This window comes from Orycteropus afer, unplaced genomic scaffold (genome assembly GCF_000298275.1).
Source record: "Orycteropus afer afer isolate SDZICR_OR568_19922 unplaced genomic scaffold, OryAfe1.0 scaffold00459, whole genome shotgun sequence".
Classification (NCBI taxonomy): domain Eukaryota; kingdom Metazoa; phylum Chordata; class Mammalia; order Tubulidentata; family Orycteropodidae; genus Orycteropus; species Orycteropus afer.
The window spans coordinates 1610826-1632040 of NW_006922046.1; the positions used below are offsets into that span (position 1 = coordinate 1610826).

The 21215-nt window shown below is 45.5% G+C and overlaps 1 protein-coding gene across 1 annotated transcript in view; it reads right to left on the minus strand.

The window, feature by feature from the left end:
• The window catches only part of SLC7A9 (solute carrier family 7 member 9), a 50610-nt gene extending 43870 nt beyond the window's left edge, over positions 1–6740 (minus strand). Inside the window, exons 1-6 of the mRNA XM_007954338.2 lie at positions 6654–6740; positions 3732–3879; positions 3221–3463; positions 2571–2696; positions 2257–2356; positions 251–295 (exon numbers count right to left, since the gene is read on the minus strand). Of these exons, the coding sequence (XP_007952529.1) occupies positions 251–295; positions 2257–2356; positions 2571–2696; positions 3221–3463; positions 3732–3879; positions 6654–6740 (749 nt within the window). The remainder of the gene's footprint in view (positions 1–250; positions 296–2256; positions 2357–2570; positions 2697–3220; positions 3464–3731; positions 3880–6653) is intronic.
• Positions 6741–21215: the final 14475 nt, after the last annotated feature.

A 21215-nucleotide genomic window follows, 5' to 3' on the forward strand; every position in this document is an offset into this window, starting at 1 on the left:
GCCATTGAAACCCTATGGAGGAATCAACACTAGGACAACTGGTTTTTAAAGGAAGTTACGGTTATTTCTTCTCCTTAGCAACCACTTTACTGCCCAAAACAAAACCCAACTCTAATGAGCTCAAAGAAACTGTCCATTTATCTGGGAGTGGGTCATAGAACAATGAGAGAAAGCAGTTCCACCTTTTTGCCCAGGACAGAGAAATACATTTGCCTATTCACTGCTACCTGCCCTGATTCAGTTTTGTTACCTGAAAGGGTTTCTAAGTTCTTCTGTGATATAATTGAGTTGATTCCTGGAGAGAGAAAAGTAACATGAGTATAAGGACATGATGCTAAGTGAAATAAATCAACTCACATAAGGACAAATATTGTATGATCCCACTTTTATAATAAGACAAATAGAGATGTATATACAAAACCAATATTCTTTGGTGGTTACTAGGGGTGAGAGAGTGGGGGAGGGAAATCACTCTCTAGATTGGGAAAAGTAGCACTGGTTATGGATGTAGTGAGCACAGCTTGACCGAAGTAAACGATGTCACTAAGAAGTGCTCAAGAGAAAAGAATGTTTGTACTAAAGAATTTGACATATATAATTTGGCAACAACACCACCACCAAAAAACAAGTATATGATCACATATGTATGTGTATTGGCTTAATATGGGTATAGGTAGGTACAGGTGTGTGCATATGTGTGCACGACAGAAGTTTCTATATGTGCATGTATGTACAGATATATGTGTTCAGGCATATATATTCATAGAAGACACAGTTACAAATAGATACTTCTCAGACATAACCAAGAACTTTGCAAGATTGTTATCCTGGGTTTGAAGGCTTAGGACTTTTGTCTTATGGAACAGCTCAGTCAACTGGCATAATATAGTTTACAAAGTTCATGTTCTACATCCTAGTGAGTTGAGTAGCACTAGGGTCTTAAAAACCTGCAGGCAACCTTCTAAGGTAACTTTTGGTCTCTTCTCATCAGGAGCAAAAGAGAAGGAAACCCACAACTCAGAAAACAAAGTACTAATAGTCTACATGAACCACAGCCTCATCTTCTCTGAGACCAGAACTAGATGATGCCTGGCAACTGCTACTGACCAGTCTGATCAAGACCCAAATAAATGGGCCTGATAGGGTGGGAGAAAAATGTGGATCAGAGCTCAAGTTCTTAAAACGTCCAGACTTACGAGACTGGTTGAGACTAGAGGACTCCCTGAGATCATTGCCATGAGATACTGTTTCAACCTTGAACTGAAACTAGGGCCCTGATTCTTTAAACCATGAACTGAAACTAGCTCTAGAACAGATTGGCTCACAGAATAAAGAGTATCACCTGTGAGTACTGTGCTCCTTTAAAAAATCATCTAACACCAAATGGTCAACAATTTCTCTAAAATAAAGATGAACATGTAAGGGGGCAGCAAAGCTAAGATTAATGTAAATGGAACAACCAGAATGGAAATAATGAGAATGTTCATGCATTGTGTAGAAATTATGTAGAAATTTATGTAGAAATTGTTGAATAGCATAAAGTGCAGTGTAACTGAAAATGCAGTAGTATTTGGGGGGTGGGGGGAGATTCTCCACCATAGAGAAAATTCTGCAAAAATACCAGAGCAATTTCTTTCTGGTGACTGGTGGGAAGTGAGGCTTTACCCAAACCCACACAACCAGAAATTGATCAAGTCTTTGCCCTTCGTGAGAATTGCATGAATTTTCAGGAATAATTGGGAGCAAGTGTCCAAATCACTTTGAAAATAGAAGATTTCATTATCTGCAAAGGTATTGAAATCTTCAGATGCTTTGGAGGAGGGAAAGACCAACATCACTGATGGCCATGGTTCTTCTATAAGAAACAAAATAAACAGCATCTCGTCTACTAAACTGAATATTTTCAAGGCTGGAATAGAAGTGCTACTGAATACTTTTTGCCTTGCCAAGTGCGTGGACAGCTCTGGCTGCCCCAGTTCTACTGAGCCTGTCTTGGCCTGGAGAAGTCTCACCAAAGCACCTGTAAGGTCTGTGCCACAACCAACACTGAGAAAGGGGCAAGTGGCTTTGTGCTCAGAGGGGAGTAGAAGGGTGAGGGGATGGGTGCTTAACAAAAGGGAGATCTGAAGGTGAATTTTAGGCCCACACCAAACCCCAGAAAGAAGAGTGAGCTCATTGCTTTCCAAATAGTTTCAACTAAAAATGGCTAAAGAAACCCACCACCAGACTCGAGACAGCTTTCCAGGAGTGTCTTACCATCCGTCGTATGCCCAGAGTCCATTATAAAATGCCAGACTGATGGCTCCCACAGACACTTTTGAACCCTCAAAAGAATTTTCGAAATTCTTTGTATTTCCTGTAATTAAGCCAAACAGTGGATAGCAGGTGTCAGCTGACCAGACTGCAACTTTGCATTCACCTTCATGTGACAGAGGGTATGGCTCATAAAAACGGATGCAAAAGACACTTTCCATTGAGTTCCTGCCTTGCTTCCTTAAAACAAGAGTGCTTCGACTAAAAGGAGGTCTGTGCCTGTGTGCTGCCCGCCCTCCCTGCCTGCCCAAGATCACCTTGGGCCAGGAGGACCATTCCACTGATGACAATGATGGCCACGATCACCATCTTGGCCGCCGTGAAGATGTTCTGGACATAGCTCCCCAGCCGCACGCTCAGAGCATTAATCGTTGTGATGAGCACTGGAGAGAGAGAGAGGTGGGAAAACATTCTGCCTTTATGGTTTTCAGCATTGTCTTCCTTTTTAGAAGCCCTGGGAAGAGTCTTCTATTCACCGTTCTTCCCCACCCCCAACCTCCCATGGCCAACACTGCCAGATTAATCTGAATGTTGAGAGGGCAAATCCGAACAAGGGTGTTCAAAAACCTTTAAAATGCACCTAATGGTAACCTTTGAAATCAAACGGGGCTGCTTCAGCGATGGAGAAGCAGCCAGGCACTGCCTGTGCAGGATGCTGCTGGTAGCTCAGCCCTCGAGGGAAGAGCCTCTGGAGCTTCTCCAGGTGGGCCCTCTCCTCCATCGCCCCTCAGCCAGCCAGAAGGGATGGCAAGTGACATGGGGCCCTGGGCCAAGAAAGCTCTGCCTGATTATCACCAGAGCCTCTGGGCCCATAGGACCTCTTTCTAGAAACAAGGAGCCTAGGCTAGGGTCTTGACATTGTGCAGGGTTTCTGCTGACTCCCACCTAGTTTTGTTGGGATACTCACTGATGGCAGCGGCGCCCAGACACTTAACCACGACCTCAGGAGGCTTACAGCCTGAGTAGAAGGGCGCGGAAACATACTCAGAGAAGCTGAGGCAGATGATGGCAAAGGAGGAGGGCTTGATGACGAAGAGGCTGGTCCAGGAGAAGAGATAGGCCGGAATGGGCCCAAAGGCCTCCATTAGGTAAGGATACTCGCCTCCTGACTTGGTGATCGTAGTGCCAAGTTCCGCAAAGCACAGAGCACCTGGAAAAGAGCAATGGCCCCAGGCCCTCCTGAGAAGTGGCCTGGGCTGAGGGCACCTCCCTTCCTGGGAGCACTGCTCCCAGGAGCCCACCACCATGACCCTCTCATAGGATGGCCCTGAGTCCTGGCCATTGGACACTTAGTCACAGCCCAATTTACACTTATTTGCTGCATATACATTGGCCTGGAACAGCGACAGCAAGGCCAGAGCACAGACAGTGGGCAGGTGTTTGCCCCTCCCCCATACAGCAGGGAGTGGGTCTGTTACCCAGTGTTGCGAGAATCCCACAGGCTGCCCATATGATGAGACAGGGCCCCACAGCCTCCGTGTTGCTGAGTACAGACTTGGGGGAAATGAAGATGCCAGAGCCAATGATGGTGCCCACGATGATGCAGATGCCGCTGATGAGGCCCACCTAGGGTGTGCAGGAAGGGAGAGGAGGGTGAATGAATGCCGCTGCCCACCCAGAGTTTCGGTTTGATGCCCTGCTGAGAATTTTCCATTCCACTCCAGATATACTGAGTCGGAATCTGCCTTTTAACAAGACTTTATACATAAGAATAACCAGGGAATCTCAAAATCACCTGGGGATCTTGTTAAACTATAGATTCTGATTCAGTATATCTGGGGTGGAAACACAAATTCTCAGCAGGGGGCTGAACCGAAGTGAACTGGTTAAAAGCCCCGGGCCCACCGCTAGCAGGGTGGTGAGTGTGGCCAGCACAGCTGCAATTGAGGTACTTTCACTAGCGCTTCTGCCGTAACCAGCCTTGTTCCTCACAGCAGCCCCAAGAGGCAGGGTACATTTTACAGAGGGGAAAACTGAGACACAGAGGGTTAGGTAACTGCCCGGGTGGACGTGGCTCAGGTTCCACACTCCTAACTACTACCTTTGCTGCCATCATCAAAGGGTCCAGTAGGGAAAGGCTGACTTAGCAAACAGGTCACCAGTGACAGAGGCCCTTCTTGGGACACACCTCTTTAGCTGGGCAGAGTAGAGCAGAGCTTCTTCACCAAAGCAGAGAGAGAGATCAGGGCTTGGAGTCCCGGTGAGCAACAGAGGCCTCTGAGGGCAGAAATACCGGGGATGGGGAGCTTCCTTAGATGTCATTTTGTGTGAGTGTTCTAAGAATAAAATCTGGCTCGGGCACACACAGTGTGATTCAATTTATGTGAAGTTCAAGAACAGGCAAAAGGAATCTATGGTGATAGAAATCATGGGTAGGGGACTGTCCCGAGAGACTGGAAGGAACTTTCTGGGGTGATGCACATGTCAGGCTCAAACTGAACACTACAGATCTGAGGGTTTACCTGTATATAAACTAACTGAAGAACAAAGCCTTTGCAATGGACTTGATTCTCACTCATGGCCCTCTCGTGTATTAGAGTGACTGCTCCATAGGGTTTTCTCGGCTGTAATCTTTTTTTTTTTTTTTTTTCTTTTTATTGTGATTTGGGTGAAAGTTTACAGAGCAAATACACTTTCCATATAGCAGTTCACATACACTTTGTCTCATAACATTGACCACAATTTACCACAATGCAACATCTCTGCTTCCTCCCTATAGTTACCTCTTCCCAGTGTCCATCCCTCCATACACTCCTGCCTCCTGAGCTGTCTCCCTGTGCATAAGCAGCCCTTCTTTCTCCCATGCTTGTTCTCTCCAAGGAGTGTATCTACCTCAGGTACATGTTCAACTCATATGCCTGTCCACTGTTTGGCTGGAAGCCACAGGTGTGGGTTCAGTTTCTTGGCTGTAATCTTTATGGAAGCACATCACCCGCACATCACCAGGCCTGTCTTCAGTGGAGGCGCTGGCTGGGTTCAAACTGCCAACCTTTCGGTTAGCAGCTGATTGCAAACTGCTTGCATCACCCAGGGACCTATATAAACTGTTGTTGTTGTTAGATGACGTCAAGTCAGCTCCGACTCACAGTGACCCTATGTACAACAAAACAAAACACTGCCAGGTCCTGCACTTGCCTCACAGTTCTTGCTATAAGTCAATAAACTATGCATCAATAAACTATAAATAGAAATTATATGTCCATAAAAAATAGTTTTTTTGAAAAGGAGGAAATGTCTAATGTGCATGGCCCTAGTTATAACACCAGCTCTTGGAAGCCACCGAGGTCTGTTGGAGAACCTGAGGTCAGGGTGTGTGCTTGCCTGGCAGCTCAGAGGCTGAGCTCAGGGTGAGAGCCCAGAGGACCAGGAAGACCCCATCTGTGGACTTGCCACCCGAGGGATGTGGCACATAGTCTTGTATTACCCAGTAAGCAAAGTAAGCATGGGCTTGCATATGCTTACTTACCAGTCAACAATTTCATGGTTTTCACCACATCAAAGATCAAAGATGTGGTAAAACTCATGTGAAGTTGTTTACTACAGATTAATAAGTAAACACGAGTAGGCCCATGCTTACCTTGCTTATTGGGTAATCTGCCCCTGGCCACACACAGTGGGGTCCCTGGAGAGTAATGCCAGCTCCGTTTTGGGCCTCAGGGGAGGGCCCAGGACAGTCTCAGCTCTGCTCTTTTCTTGTTGATTTTGTTTATGTGGTTGATTTGTGACTTAGGAGACCCTGTGTGTTACAGAGTCGAATTGCTCTATAGGGTTTTCTTGGCTGAAAACAAAAACATAAGAAACCCCTAGCCTGTTCCTTCCATTGAGCTGCAGGGTGAATTGGAACCGTCAGCCTTTTGGTTACCAGCCACTTGCCCCTCCCTGGGACCTTAGCCCTGCTCCCTTAATGGTTCTAGCCTCCATACTTCCCTCTTCAGGGCTGACAGCTTGACTCCCCTCCATCCCTCCAGAATCCTTCCTCCTGCTGAGCAACTGCCTGGATTCTAATCTGGGTGAGGTCTACGTTCACCCTGAAGCTGCCTAGCTGAGTTAGGACACACTTGGACTTACCTGTGCTGTGCTTTTTGTGTGTCCTCGGGTTGGCGAGGGCATCACTAGACTCAGTCAAACCCGGCCCTTCCTGCCTGAGACTGGCTGAGAGGGAGGGTGTTGCTCATTGCCTGACTCCAAAGATTCGTTCCTTTCGAGATGTACCTTAATAATCCGAGATCACTTCCTTTTGTTAGTCAGTAGGATTAGCGGGGACTTCCCTCTGTCTGGGGCTCCTCATTAAAACACCCCACTTCACCTGTGAAAAGCCCCATAAAAGAAAACCGCCTTACCTCTTTCTGGAGACTTGTGGTCTTGGGTTCATTACTCTGGATCGACTTCTTGTCCTCTCTCCTTTTCCTCAGGCTTGTCTCCCCCATTTTTCTCTCCTGCTAGTTCCAGGAAGCTGCAAGGAGGGCATGGGCTAGGTCTCAATTCAGCAAATGATCCGGCCAGTGGGAGCTTGGCCAGGGCTCTTCTCAGCTGGTGCCTCTGTGACACGGGGACAGACTCCAACGGCAGATTATTAGCTCAGGTTTTTGGCAAGTAAATTGTTAATCCCTTAGTAATTTACTCAGTCCCAGGAATAAATATTAGTCACTATCTTCATTCTGCTCAGGCCCAGGAAATGGAGCTTCCTGGGTTCTTTTCTGTATCAAATGTGTGTCCGCCTCTCTCCCACCAGCCTCCAGCCCCCAAGCTCACAGGCTTGTTATGCCTCTTAGTCTGCAACAGTGACATGCTTGAAAGTCACTTTAACTCCATGATCTAACTCGATTTTTTCAGAAGTGGGGGGGGGGGGGCCAGGGAATCAAGTCTGGGCAGTAAATCTTGTTCTCATCATTTCTCCCCCAAGATCTTTAAGACATCTCAAGCATGCTAGATCCACAAGATGAGTATTTTCTGACTGAATATATAAGGAATGAAAAAAAAAATATTCGGGAAGATCACGTAAGGCTCCTTCTGGGCTGGCCAGGGGAGCGGCAGGTTTCCCTCACCCACGGCTTACCTTGGGGATCGATCCAGAGGAGAGACTGCTGACCTGGCCAACCACCTGTGTCTGCCCGGTCACACCCTAGGAATGGCCATGTCTTGTGCCCAGGAGTGGAGGAAGCCAGAAAGTACAGAGGTCAACAAAGGTAATTATTAAACACCTTTTGTTTTGAGCATAAACCTTGGATACACCTCACAAAAAGGAGAGGGTGAGGCAAGCTACTTTCTCTCCCAAAATGTTTTTGTTTAGTTCATTTCAGTCTCTACCAAATGTTTTCCCCCAGATTCCCCCAAATTCACTATGTACCTATAAAGAGAAATCTTTCTGAAGAGTGGAAATAATGCTTTCTAATATTTTTTGGAATCAGCGGCGTAAACTTTGGAACCAACTCTTTTATTACCTTAATAGGCTGTATTTACCCCTCGGTTAGCACTATTAGTAACTGCCACTCATGTAACTCCCCAGTCAGATGTTTTCCTGCCCACAGAGGAATTTCCTCCCAGAGTCCTCTGTCTGCTTTCGTGGTCTAAGTGAGCAGGCGGCATGGGGAGTGGGGCATTTTCACTCACCGTTGCCAGTGACTGGGCCATGACACCACTTGGAGCCACCAGAGAGTTTGGCAAGGCAGACACTGCAGTGAGGCCTCCCTCCAGGTCCCAGCTCAGTGTTTCCTGCAGCTCCTGCCCAGTCTGTGTGAGAGTTGGTGGCACTACTGGTAAAGTAGCCCAGTCCCAGGTCTGTAGTGGGAAAGGGACAAAAAACATCATCAAGTCCACACTCCCTTTTGCCTGATAGAGACATTAAGGTCCAGGGAAGGCCTGAAGCTCTGGCTCCACCAGGGCTGGTGGGTCTAACCCTCCTGCCCTTCTGATGGGGGGCTGGGGAAAAGAGGCATTCCACTGTGGCTAGAGCCAGGGAGCCACTCCAAACCCTTATCTCAGATAGGTCTTTCTCTGAAAGGCTCCTTATCAGGTGAGGATGGCTGGTGGCACATTGATCCTGAACTATTGTTGCTGTTATCACCACTGTGGCGGTTTTGTTGTTGTTGTTAAAGTATACATAGCCAAAGATACACCATTTCAACAATTTCTACCTGTGTTTTGTTGTTGTTGTTAAAGTATACATAGCCAAAGATACACCATTTCAACAATTTCTACCTGTACAATACAGTGATGTTCATTGATTACACTCTTCAAGTTGTGCTGTCATTCTCGCCAAGAGTTTTGAATTGGGGTAAATGTACTTGCATCCCACATATTCAGATGAGACCAAAGATCATGAGTCCGAGCTAGACAAGCCAAGGGGGTTCACTCTGGGAACGTTTTGGGGCAGGCCAAGCTGAGAGGAGGGCGAATTTCTCAGGGTTGTCTCCTACACCCATCTGGAGAATGGTGGAGTCTTGCCTCTCAGCCTAAGAAGGGTGAGCCTGCGCAGCAGGGTGCCTGCTCCTCAGAACCATGTGGGACGCTCATCTGCCTGCTTGAGACATGATCTGCAGCACTCACACACAGTGTCTGGACCGTCCATATTTATAACACACCACAAGAGTCAAAGTTGCCACCAGCAGGCTGGTATTCTGACAGAAACCACGTGAGGGGGTAGGCTTGGGCCAGGTAGCCCACCTCCAAGCCTCAGGGTCCAGATCTCAAAATGGAGAGAGTAACACCACCCCCACACCACTCCCACCCCAATTCATGAAATTGTGAGGATTTCCACAGGTTATGAATTAAAACTCCTTGTTCTATTAATTCAGTTGGACAGCCTGGGTCTTCTGGGCCCATGCCAAGTGCTGAGTTTGGAACCTCTGGGCATAAGGATCTTTTGTAAGGGTCACAAATCGACATGAGTTAATTTTCCGTCTGTGGTGAGCAATTCTGTTAAGTTTTGTGTTTTTTGTTTTTTCAGCAAAATGAATGCTCAATTTATTATCATAAGCTTTTTTTTTTCATAGAAAATAATTTGGATTTGATTTAAAAAAAAAACAAACATTTTTTTCCCAACTCTTCTTCAAGACTTTTCCTTTATTGTCTCTGTATCCAGCTTTTTCCACCACGTGACTGAAGTCTTACCTCATTGCAGCCAATTACAGTTACTTTCCAAGCAAGTTTCATGTTAGCTTTTCATACAACTCCATTATTTCTTAGGTTTCTGCTAAAACTCTTGACCTTCATTTTCAAACTGTGCTTTTTCCAATTGCAAATATGCTTGCAGTTTGAAGATGTTAACACCATCTGCATTTTCTCTTCTATTTTGGTATATGTTTGGTTTCCTTCTCCATTAATGTTTTCTCAAGGCATGTTGAACCGTTTCTCCAGAGCTCCTCTGTGCCAGGTATTGGAGCATCTCCTTCTCTGCCTCCCCTTCATCCATGTCAGATCTTCACAGGACAAGCAGAGTCTTTGGCAAACACCCAGGCAGAGACTGGCTCTTCTTTTCCTGTTTAGCACTTGTTCTGCCATGCGTTGGAGTGTTCAGATGCTTTTCTGTTCATTAAGTCTGGGGTTTTCCTAAAGAAAGGAGCAGGCCTAGGGGAGAGAGCATGTTCAGTAAAGGACTCACATGGCCGTCTTGCTGCCCAGGGCTCCTCTTCTGAATTTAAATGTTTTGTTCTGTAGCTCAAGGAGCTCTGGTGGTGTAGTGGTTAAGGCATTTGCCTGCTCACTAAAAAGTCTAGTTTGAACCCACCAGCCCCTCCACATTAGAAAGATGAGGCAGTCTGCTTCGGTCAAGAATTACAGCCTTGGAAACCCAATGGGGTCGCTATGAGTCAGAGTAAACTCAATGGTAGTGAGTTTTTTTGTTGTTGGTTTTGCTGCCCTGGAGACCTAATCCCACTCAATCTCCCTTCAGCACCTTCTCCTCAGTTTGGTTTTGATCTTCAGCTTCAATGGATCTTATAATACATGTTCACTTACCTATCTGAAAGGAGCTCTGGTGATGTAGTGCCTAGGGCATTTGACTGCTAACCACAAGGTTGCCAGTTCAAACCCACCAGCCACTCTGCAGAAGGAAGACTGGACAATCTACTTCAGTAAAGATTTACATGCCTCAGAAACCCAGAGGGAGCTGCTATGAGTTGGAATCCACTTGATGGCAGTGAGTTTGGTTTTGGTTTCCTTATACCTATCTTATACCTTCCTTATACCTATTGGGAGCTCTGGTAGCATAGTGGCTAAGACACTTGCCTGCTAACCAGACGGCTGGCGGTTCAAACCCACCAGCCACTCCTCGGAAGGAAAGTTGGGCAATCCTACTTCCGTAGTGATACTGCCTCGGAAACCCAAGGAGGGGTCGCTATGAGTCGGGAAACCCAAGGAGGGGTCGCTATGAGTCGGGGGCCGACTCGACAGCACATAACAACAACAACAACATACCTATCTGAAGTCCTACCAGTAGAACTCAGGAAGAGTCCGTTGGAATGTGCAGAGTCTTTAAATATCAAGGATTTACAGTCTAACATAAAACAATTATCAAGGAAACCAAGATCTTATCTTATCTGGGAAATGATCTATATCTATGTATATTCAAGAACAATTTCAGTAAAGCCATTCTACCTTAGAACTTTGTCCACCATTAGATGGGTTTCAAGTAATACATTTTTTTTTTCTCACAGATAACCTCCATGGGGAAACCAATGCTCTATTTTTAGATTTTCATCATTTTTTTCAAAACATGACTCCCCATCCTGCTTTCCTTAACCCCACATCTCATCACTGTTCATCAATTTTGCCCTTTTTTTAACCGTAGTGATCACACGTGATGAAAAGTTGAATTAGCTGGAGAGATCAGGGACAGGAGATTCTGAGAAGTTAAATAACTTGCTTATCACTTTTTCAGTGGAGGGCTTGTGGCCCCAGCTCAGCCAAGAGGACGCTCTTTACCTGGATTTTGTTTCCTGAGTGGAGAAATGCAGGGAAGGTTGACAGTGTCCAAATACTAAAATCCCAGTGGGGGTCGCTATGAGTCATAGTATGCACCCAGTGTGTTGTTGTTGTTATGGGCCATCACGTCATCTCCGACTCATAACAACCCCTCCTTGGGTTTCCGAGGCAGTATCACTACGGAAGTAGATTGCCCAACCTTCCTTCCAAGGCGTGGCTGGTGGGTTTGAACCTCCAGCCTTCTGGTTAGCAGTCAAGTGCTTTAGGCACTATGCTACCAGAGCTCCTGTACCCCGTGTATATTTCCAAAATGTTTCCTTTTCTACCTTAATGTTAGGCAGAATCAGATTCTGTTGCCTGTAACCTAGTCCTGGTATGATATGTGTGCTACACATTATGTTGTTGTTTGTTAGATTGAGTCAGCTCTGACTCACAGTGACCTTATGTTGTTTAGTGCCTTCCAACCTAGGGGGCTTGTCTTTCAGCATTATATCTAACAGAATTCTGTTGTGATCCACAGAATTTTCATTGGGTAATTTTCAGAAGTAAATAAGTATTTTTCAGTAAAAGTCACAGAACCCTCCTGAATGGAGGGAAACATTGATGGTGCAGAGAGACTTCCAGGACTCTGACAAAACCAAACCAAACCAAATGCACTGCCATTGAGTCGGATTCGACTCATAGTGACCCCTCCTTGGGTTTCTGAGGTGGTATCACTACGGAAGTAAGTACATTGCCCAATCTTCCTTCCAAAGAGTGGCTGGTGGGCTTGGACCTCCAGTCTTCTGGTTAACAGTCAAATGTCTCAGGCATTACACTACCAGAGCTCCTTCCAGGACTCTGAAGCTCCTATGATAACCTCAGACAGATGCTCTCACCTCAGAGGCAGGGATTAATTGACAGGAAAGGTGGCCACCTCCTCTCATCTTCATGAGACTCTTATCTATACTCTCTTTAAAAACTAGAAAACACTGGATGGATTGGAAAACAAAGGGATGGGGGGCAAGGAAGCACAGAGCACCCAGAACAGAGACAAGGAGCCAGCCTTAGAGCCCTGGTGGCACATGTGTTGATCAACTCAAGGAAGCTGTGCCGTGGATTCCTCCCATTTGAAATCCTTTCCATTGACCCAGGTCAGGTCCTCACCAACTGCCTTTTTCCTACTGTTTGGAGACACTACTGGCTTCCTGGGCTGCAGAAACAACCCAGCAGCCTTGTGCCAGTATATGCAAACTAAAACTAACACATATATACACACCACCACCACCACCATCCACCCACTACCCATGTCAAAAGTGAGGATCCATGGGAGGATTCTCCCCTCTAACCCCGCCTCCCAACAGCCAACTATTCTTTCTCTGCTGACAAGAACCCAGTTAGAATAGAACAGAGTGGTTCTTGGACCTGGTCACACATTTCCCTGCCCATGCTTCTCTGCCTCGGGTCCCCATTATGTTTTGGGTGGACAACATTTCCACTCTTTATGAAAATAATTGGATTTCAGCTGAGCACCATTTCGAGAGGAGGAACCTTCAGTATGTTACCTGCATTCCAGTTCAGCCTGACCTTTGCAACCTAAGACTAATTGTGGCTGCCTGGCCGGCATTTACAGACCCTCCCAGCTGGTAGTGGCTGCCTACCTCAAGCCTACAGAGGGTACTCCTGAGCCACTCAAACCAGCAACTGCTGCCTTCCATTCCCACTAACAGCACAGGTGGCACCCAGGCCCAGGCCCAGAACTGGACTAAGCACTGGGGGCCAAATGCTAGGACACCTCTCTTCCTAAATCTCTTTCTTCCTAAACTGTTACCAACAATACCGAGTGTTGGTGAGAATGTGGTGCAGCCAGAACTCTCACACAGTGCTGGTGAGGAAATAAAATGGTACTAAACAGGAGAAAGGTCTGGGAGTTTCTTATAAAGTCAAACATACATGCACCCCATGACTCAGCAAAACCACTCGTAGGTATTTACCCAAAATAAATGAAACCATACATCCACACAAAAACTTGTCCATAAGTGTTCTCAGCAGCCTGATCCGTAATAACCGCAAATCAGAAACAACCTAAATGTCCATCAACAGGAGCATGAGTGAAGAAATTATATATTCACACAATGGAATCCTACTCAACCACAGGAAAGAACGAACCATATCGATACACTCATCAAGCTGGATGAATCTCAGAACAATTATGTTGAGTGAACAGAGCCAAATACAAGAGTACATTGTGTTCAGTTCCACTTCTGTGACATTGTAGAACAAGCAAAACTGAGCTATCGTGATCGAAATCAGAGCAGTAGCTGCCCTAGGGGAACAGTGGCTGGGGAAGGACCGTGATGTAAACTTCTAGGCAGGGGTGGATCACCCAACAAACAAGGTAAGCTGGGGCTTACTTGTGCGTAATTACTTATCTGTGGTGAAGAATTTCACATGGGTGAAAACTGTGAAACTGTTCACTACAGATTAGTAAGCAAGCACAAGTAAGCCTGTGCTTACCTTGCTCATTGGGTAATCCAATACTGCTTCTAAACAACAACAAAAAAAAAACCTCACTGCTGTCAAATAGATTGCCCGATCTTCCTTCCAATGAGTGGCTGGTGGGTTAGCAGTCCAATAGGGCACTGAAAATGTTCTCTACCTTGATCTGGTTGGTGGTTAAGTAGATGAGTGTCCAGTTATACACCCTAGAGTTGTGCATTGTGCTGTATGTAAATTAGACTTTAATAAAGTATTGTTTGAAAAAAACAAAAACATCATACAGCCTCCACTCATTCCTCCCAGAATGAAAACAAAGGCCCTGTTGGCCTTTGGGGCTAATCTCAGCTTTCCTCTTCAGTCACATGGCCTAGGTGCTAAGGAGTGGGGCAAGTGCTGGGCCTGAAATAGAGGCAGCAGGGCTCCACCCATGCAGTGGAATAGTGCAGGTGAGTGGCCCATGCCTGCAGATCCTATTCCACACTGAAACATAGGCTTCATTTGGTCTCCCACCTTGAGGGAGCTGAAGGAATTCACTGTGGTGGGCTGCTCAAGGGTGATGCTTCTTGAAAAGCTGACACGACTGATCTACATTTTAAGAACAAACATTTACTTAAAACAACACTACTCAAACGTCTGAGGGTCTCCAAAGGTAAAACCTCATCCCATAGGTTTATAGTAAAAGTCTAGTAAATAATAATAAATAAGACAGAACTCAAGATTATAAAGACACAGGGAAATGAGGGGCAATTTTGAAAAGGAGCCTCCTCTGAAGGGACGTAGCACTATAAACTAATGGCTTGGGGAGCAGACAACATGTGTGTGCGAAAAACAAGGTACTTCTTCCTCCAGGGCACATAGTGTGGCAAGTAAAGTCTGGGTAGATTCCAGCCCCTACTCACCCCTTGGCTGGGTGCCTTTGTACAGTGCAGGAACAGTGTAACCACACAGCGCGGCCCTGCAATGATCTGTCTTCTGTTTAGTGAGTGGCCCACTGAGATGCTTATTATTAATTACAATTTATCTGTCTATCTAAGTTTCTTTCTTTGATTAAATTACCTGTGTTTGCCCCTAGTTACCTATGCTTGTGAGAGGAAGGCCTGGTGAGCTGAATTCAGCAGTCAACCTTTAAAAACCTTCACCTGGAAGTGGAAAAAGTAGAAAGCTACCTAACCTTAAATATTTACCTATGCACACATGTGCACACACAGAGAGCGAGTCATGTTCTCCCTACATCAACACGGTGGAGATTTGGAATCAGTGGGCTCCTGCTCTGCTAGTCAAGCCTTCATCCCCTGATACTGTATGTCAGGTGCTGTGCTCAATCTTGGGGACAGAAAGGGACACACACCCAGTGTGGTAACTGCCCTTACAGAATGCAGAGCTAGGGAAGGGGGAAGAAGAGGTCCTGGGTCCCTCCAGGGTAGCACAGCCAGTGGGGAGGGGATAGGGCATAAACCTTGGCCTCCAACCCAACACCAGGCCAGTGGCCTCCACCAAGGAACCTGATGTCTCAGCCAAGACCAAAAGGGGCCTGTTCTCAGTGAACAAAAGAGAATGTCTTGGGGACTGAAGGCAGCAGGTTTATTAGGAGATCATGGAAAGAGTCCAGAGAGAGATGGTGGGGATCCACACAGGAAGTGGAGGGATTTGAAAGAATTGTGGGAGGGAGAATGGACAAGACAGTGATGTCAAGGAGAGTTCAAGTCCAGCTTGCAGTGAGGTTATGTTTGTGGGTTGTGTCAGCTTCCTAGGAGCTCTGGCAGCGTAGTGCCTAAGGCACTTGACTGCTAACCAGAAAGCTGGAGATTCAAACCCACCAGCCACTCCTCAGAAGGAAGGTTGGACAATCTACTTCCATAGTGATACTGCCTCTGAAACCCACTGAACCCAAGGAGGTGTCGCTATGAGTCGGGTCCCACTCGATGGCACACAACAACAGCAACATCAGCTTCCTAGGGCTTCTGTAACAAATTACCACCAACCTGGTGGCTTAAAAAGGAGCTCTGGTGGTGCAGTGGCTAAGGCATTCAGCGACTAACCAAAAGGTCGGGTGTTTGAATCCACCAACCACTCCATGGAGGACAGAGGCAGTTTGCTTCTGTAAAGATTTACAGCCTTGGAAACCCTATGGGCAGTTCATTTCTGTCCTATAGGGTCACTATGAGTTGGAATTAACTTGATGGCAGTGGAATTGGTTTTGGTGGGTTAAAAATACAGAAATTTATTCTCTCACTCTTCTGTAAGTCATAAATCTGAAATCAAGATGTCGGGAGGGCCATGCTCCCTCTCAAGGCCCTGCTGTTTTCCTTAGCTTCAAGTGTTGCCAACAGTCTTTGGTGTTCCTTGGCTTGTAGACACATCACATGTCTACAGATGGCATTCTCTGTGTGTCTCCCTGTGTTTCTTCTCATGAAGATACCAATCACATTGGATTAAGATCCCAACCTGCTCCAGTTCCTCATCTTTACCAATGAATTTGCAATGACCCTATTTCCAAATCAAATCACATTCTGAGGTTCTGGGAAGGACACAGATTGTGGGGGTCACTATTCAACCCAAGACAAAGGGCCAGTGGTTTCAAGACTGAAGCTCACACAGGCTGTGAAGGGAACTATGGACATGTAAGTCCTTGGTAGACTCATCTGAGGGGAGCATGAGGTGAGAAGAGATGGGGATGAGGACCCAGCACCTAAGGAGTGGGCAGAGAAAGGGGTAGGGCAAAGCTGGGGGAGAACGGTGTCATCTAACCCCATAGGGATGGGATCATCACCAGATTCAGGAGGCATGAGGTAGCTAGTGTCAGCCTCAGTGGAGGGACAGGCAGCAGCTAGACAGGGGCTGTTTCTCTGGGATGAGAAGGGGGAGAACATAGGGCCAAGGAAAAGTCTCTTGTTACGATGGGGCAACAAGGGGAAAATGAGGAGCCCTTATTGCTGTTGGAAAAACACCTGTAGAGGTGGAGAGGTTGCGTGGTTACCTAGATTTCAGGTCTAGGTGTGTGTGGAGTACCAAGGAGGTTAACCTCTACCCCATGGTGCTGGGAATGTCAAGAGCTCCCCCTGGTAAGGGAATAGCTATTTCCCAGCAGCCCTTCTTTTCTGTTGCTGAGTCCAGGAGGTTGGCTTGGTTTAGAGGCAAGTTTTCTAGTTGATGTTCCACATCCAGCCAAGTGAACAATTCTCAGACTTATCCTTGGTGGACTCAGAGAGAGACGCTGTGACTGCCCAGTTTGCCAGGGGCCCATGGAGTCATGGCCTAAACAGGGTCCTGGGATGGTAAGGGAAACAGTTCACAAGTCCTGGCTGCGGGACACAGATGATCCCCCATCAGTTGGTGCAGGCTTGGTTGCTGGGCTCTGGCCATGTTCTTCTTGGGGTTCAGACTTCTACATCTCTGGAACCCACCTATTTCTTTCCCTGTTTTGACTCCTGACTTCCTCTGCCCATTCCTACTGGTTCTACTCTGGAAGTCTCATTTCTGTCCCAGACACCACAGGGTGACAGCTAAATAGACATAAATGGGCCGATAACCCACCAGAGTACATGACGACTTCAAGGATACCACCTCTTCTGCAGTGCAGTGAATTACTTAATATGACCCTTCTAACTATAGTCTTGTAAGGCATTTGGCTGCTAACCAGAATGTCAGTGGTTCAAACCCACCAGCTACTCCATAGGAGCAAGATGAGGCAATCTACTTCTGTGAAGATTTACAGCCTTGGAAACTCAATGGGGGATGCTATGAGTTGGAATTGACCCGATGGCAGTAGGTTTAGCCATGGTCCGAGGAGATTTGCTACTGTGGTAATTAAGGCATTTGGCTGCTAGCCAAAAGGTCAGTGGTTCAAACCCACTAGCTGGTCCACAGAAGAAAGATGAGGCAGTCTGCTTCTGTAAAGATTTATAAACCCAATGGGGTTCTCTATGAATTGGAATCGACTCGATGACAGTGAATTAGGTTTGTTTGAGTTTAGCTATACTCTGAAGTGTCCACCACAATCCTTCTAGCTCCTTCTGTGGATTTGTCAGAAGACAGAAGAAGAATTGATGCACTTGAATTATGGTGTTGGTGAAGAATAGTGAATATACCATGGGCTGCCAGAGGCACAGACAAATCTGTCTTGGATGAAGTACAGCCAAAATGCTCCTTAGAGGGAAGGACTCTTGTACTTTGGTCATGGTGTGAGGAGGGACTAGTCCCTGGACAAGGATATCATGCTTGGTAAAGCAGAGGGTCACCAAAAAAGAGGAAAACTCTCAATGAGATAGATAGACAGTGGCTGCAACCATGGACTCAAACACAGCAACAATTGTGAGAATTGTTCGGGGCCAGGCAATGTTTCATTCTGTGGTCCATAAGGATTCCATGAGTTGGAAGATACTTGATGGCACCTAACAAGAACAACAGCCACAGTCCTTGTAACTCCCACCAAATAACTGAGTTGTTGTTGTTGTTGGGTGCTGTTGAGTTGGCTCAGATGCATGGTGACCCTGTGTGCAACAGAACCAAGCACTGCCCTGTCCGGCGCCATCCTCACAATCCTTGCTATGCTTGAGCACATCAATGCAGGCACTGTGTCAGCCCATCTTATTGAGGATCTTTCTCTTTTTTGCTGACCCTATACTTTCCTCAGCATGATTATCCTTCTCCAGAGACTGGTCCCTTCTGACCACATGACCAAAGCAGGTGACAAAAAATCTGGCCATTCTTGCTTTTAAGGAATAGTCTGGCCGTCCTTCCAGGACAGATTTGTTTGTTCTTCTGGCAGTCCATGCTGTATTTGTATTCCTTGCCAACATTAATAATTTTATTATTCAAAATTAATAATTTTGAATAAATTCAAAGGCATCAACTCTTTTTTCATCTTCTTTATTCATTGTCCAATTTTCACATCATATGAGGTAATTGAAAATACTATGGCTTGTGTTAGGTGTACCTTAGTCTTCAAAGTGACATCTTTGCTCTTAAACACTTTAAAGAGGTTTTTTTTCTTTCAATTTTTATTGTGATTTGGGTGGAAGTTTATAGAGCAAATTCATTTTCCACACATTAGTTCATATACATTTTGTTTCATGACATTGACTGCAATTTCCCACAATGTAACAGCTCTCTTCCTACTTCTTCCATATTCTTCCCTCCCATGCATTCCCCCCACCTATCTATCTCCCTATGCAAACAATGCCCTTCTGTTCTTCCACAATTGATTGCTCCGAGGAGTGCATCTACCTGATGTAAATGTTCACCCCATATGCCTGACTATTGTTTGGCTGGAAGCCACAGAATTCAGTTCAGTTCCAGACCTGAAGGGTAACTAGGGACCATAGTTTCGGGGCATCTCCAGACTCTATCAGACCAGTAAATCTTTTTTTTTTTTTTTTCTTTTTTACAATTTTGACTTTTGTTCCACATTGTTCTTCCATTCTATCCAGGATCTGCACAGATCCCTTTCCAAGTGGTTTACAGTGATAGACAAGCACCATCCAGTTCTGGTTATAGAGGCAGAGGATTATGTGGTCTACCAGTCCCTTGGACTACTTGTTTCCATGTGTCTTTGCATTTCTTCATTCTACTTTGCTCTGGATAAGGAGAGATCCATCATTGCATCTAGATGGCCACTTGCAAGCTTTTAAGACCCCAATCACTACTCACCAAAACAGGGTGTAGAACAATGTTTTTCTGTAGTATGGTATGCCAATTGAGCTTGATGTCCCCTGAGACCATAGTCCCGAGTCCACAGGTCCAACTACTCATGCCCTCAGAATAGCTGGCTGTGGCCAAGAAGCCATCACAACCTTGTCCCTTGTCAGCTGTACTATGCACCTGGACATTCTTTTCTTTTTTTTTTTTTTTTTATTGTGATTTGGGTAAAAGTTTACAGAGCAAATTCACTTTCCATACAGTAGCTCACATACATTTTGTCTCAGGATATTGACTACAATTTCCCACAATGCAATGGCTCCCCTCCCACTTCCTCCCCAGAGTTACCTCTTCCCTGTGCCCTTCCCTCCATGCACTTCTGTCCCCTGAGCACCCAGACATTCTTAAAACATGTAAAAATACTCATACAAAAACAATGTCTGCCAATCCTATACATGGTCATGGATGCACTCCCCCCTGCCTAGACATACTTGATCATTCAGCCTGTTCACCTGTCTATCCACTCATAGGTCAATGATTGCCATCACTGTCAATGCAGCACTGTACACGCAAAAGTGTTTGTCTTTGTGGTCTGTACCTCCTGTGTACCTCTCTCTGTCTTCTTCAGTACCACCATGTTGATCACTCACTTTTGGTACATTGCCCTTCCTTTCACCCACATCAATACTTTTCTCTACCTATCTAACAATGTTCCCTCCCCTCCCCTCCTATCCCTGGTAACCAACAAAGAAAGTTTCCTTCCATATATAAACCTTTCCTTGACTTTTTACAATAATGAACTAATACAATATTTGTCCTTGACTTAGTTCCCTCAGCATAATGTCCTTAAAGTTCATCCATGTTATGCAGTGTTTTACAGATTCTACATTATTCTTTAGTGTTGCATAGTATTCCATTGTGTGTATGTACCATAGTTTGGTTATCCATTCTTCTGTTGATTGATAGGCACTTAGGTTGTTTCCATCTCTTTGCTGTTGTGAATAGTGCTGTGATGAACATGGGAGTGGATATGTATGTTCTTGTCCTGGCTCTCACTTCTTTAGTATATACCTAGTAATGGGATTGCTGGATCAAATGGCATTTGTAATTCTGACTTTTTAAGGAATCACCATACTGATTTCCACAGTGGTTGCATCATTTTACAGTCCTACCAGCAGTGTATGAGAGTCCCAATCTCTCCACATCTGCACCAGCATTTGTTATTTTTTGTCTTGTTGAACTTTGCTATTAGTGCTGGGGCAAGATGGTTTTTTACAGTTGTTTTGATTTGCATCTCTCTCATGGTTAATGGTCGTGGACATTTCTTTATGTGTTTGTTTTCCTGAGTATATCCTTTGGTGAAGTGTCTATTCATGTCTTCTGCACATTTTTTAATTGGATTGTGTGTCTTTTTGTTGTTGAGGTATTGGAGTTTTCTATAAATTTTAGAGATAAGTCCCTTGTCAGGTATGTCATTGCTGAATATTTTTCCCCAATGTGTAGGTTCTCTTTTCACTCTTTTGGAGAAATGGTTTTTTGTTTTGTTTTGTTTCTAACTATGATTTGGGTGAAAGTTTACCGAGCAAATTCACTTTCCATATAGCAGTTCACATACACTTTGTCTCATGACATTGACTACAATTTACCCCAATGCAACACCTCCCCTCCACTTCCTCTCAATAGTTATCTCTTCCCTGTGTCCATCCCTCCATACATTCCTTCCCCCTGAGCTGTCTCCCTGTGCATAAACAGCACTTCTTTCTCCCATGATTGTTCTCTCCACGGAGTGTATCTACCTCAGATACATGTTCAACTCATATGCTTCTTTCTTTTGGCTGGAAGCCACAGGTGTGTGTTCAATTCCA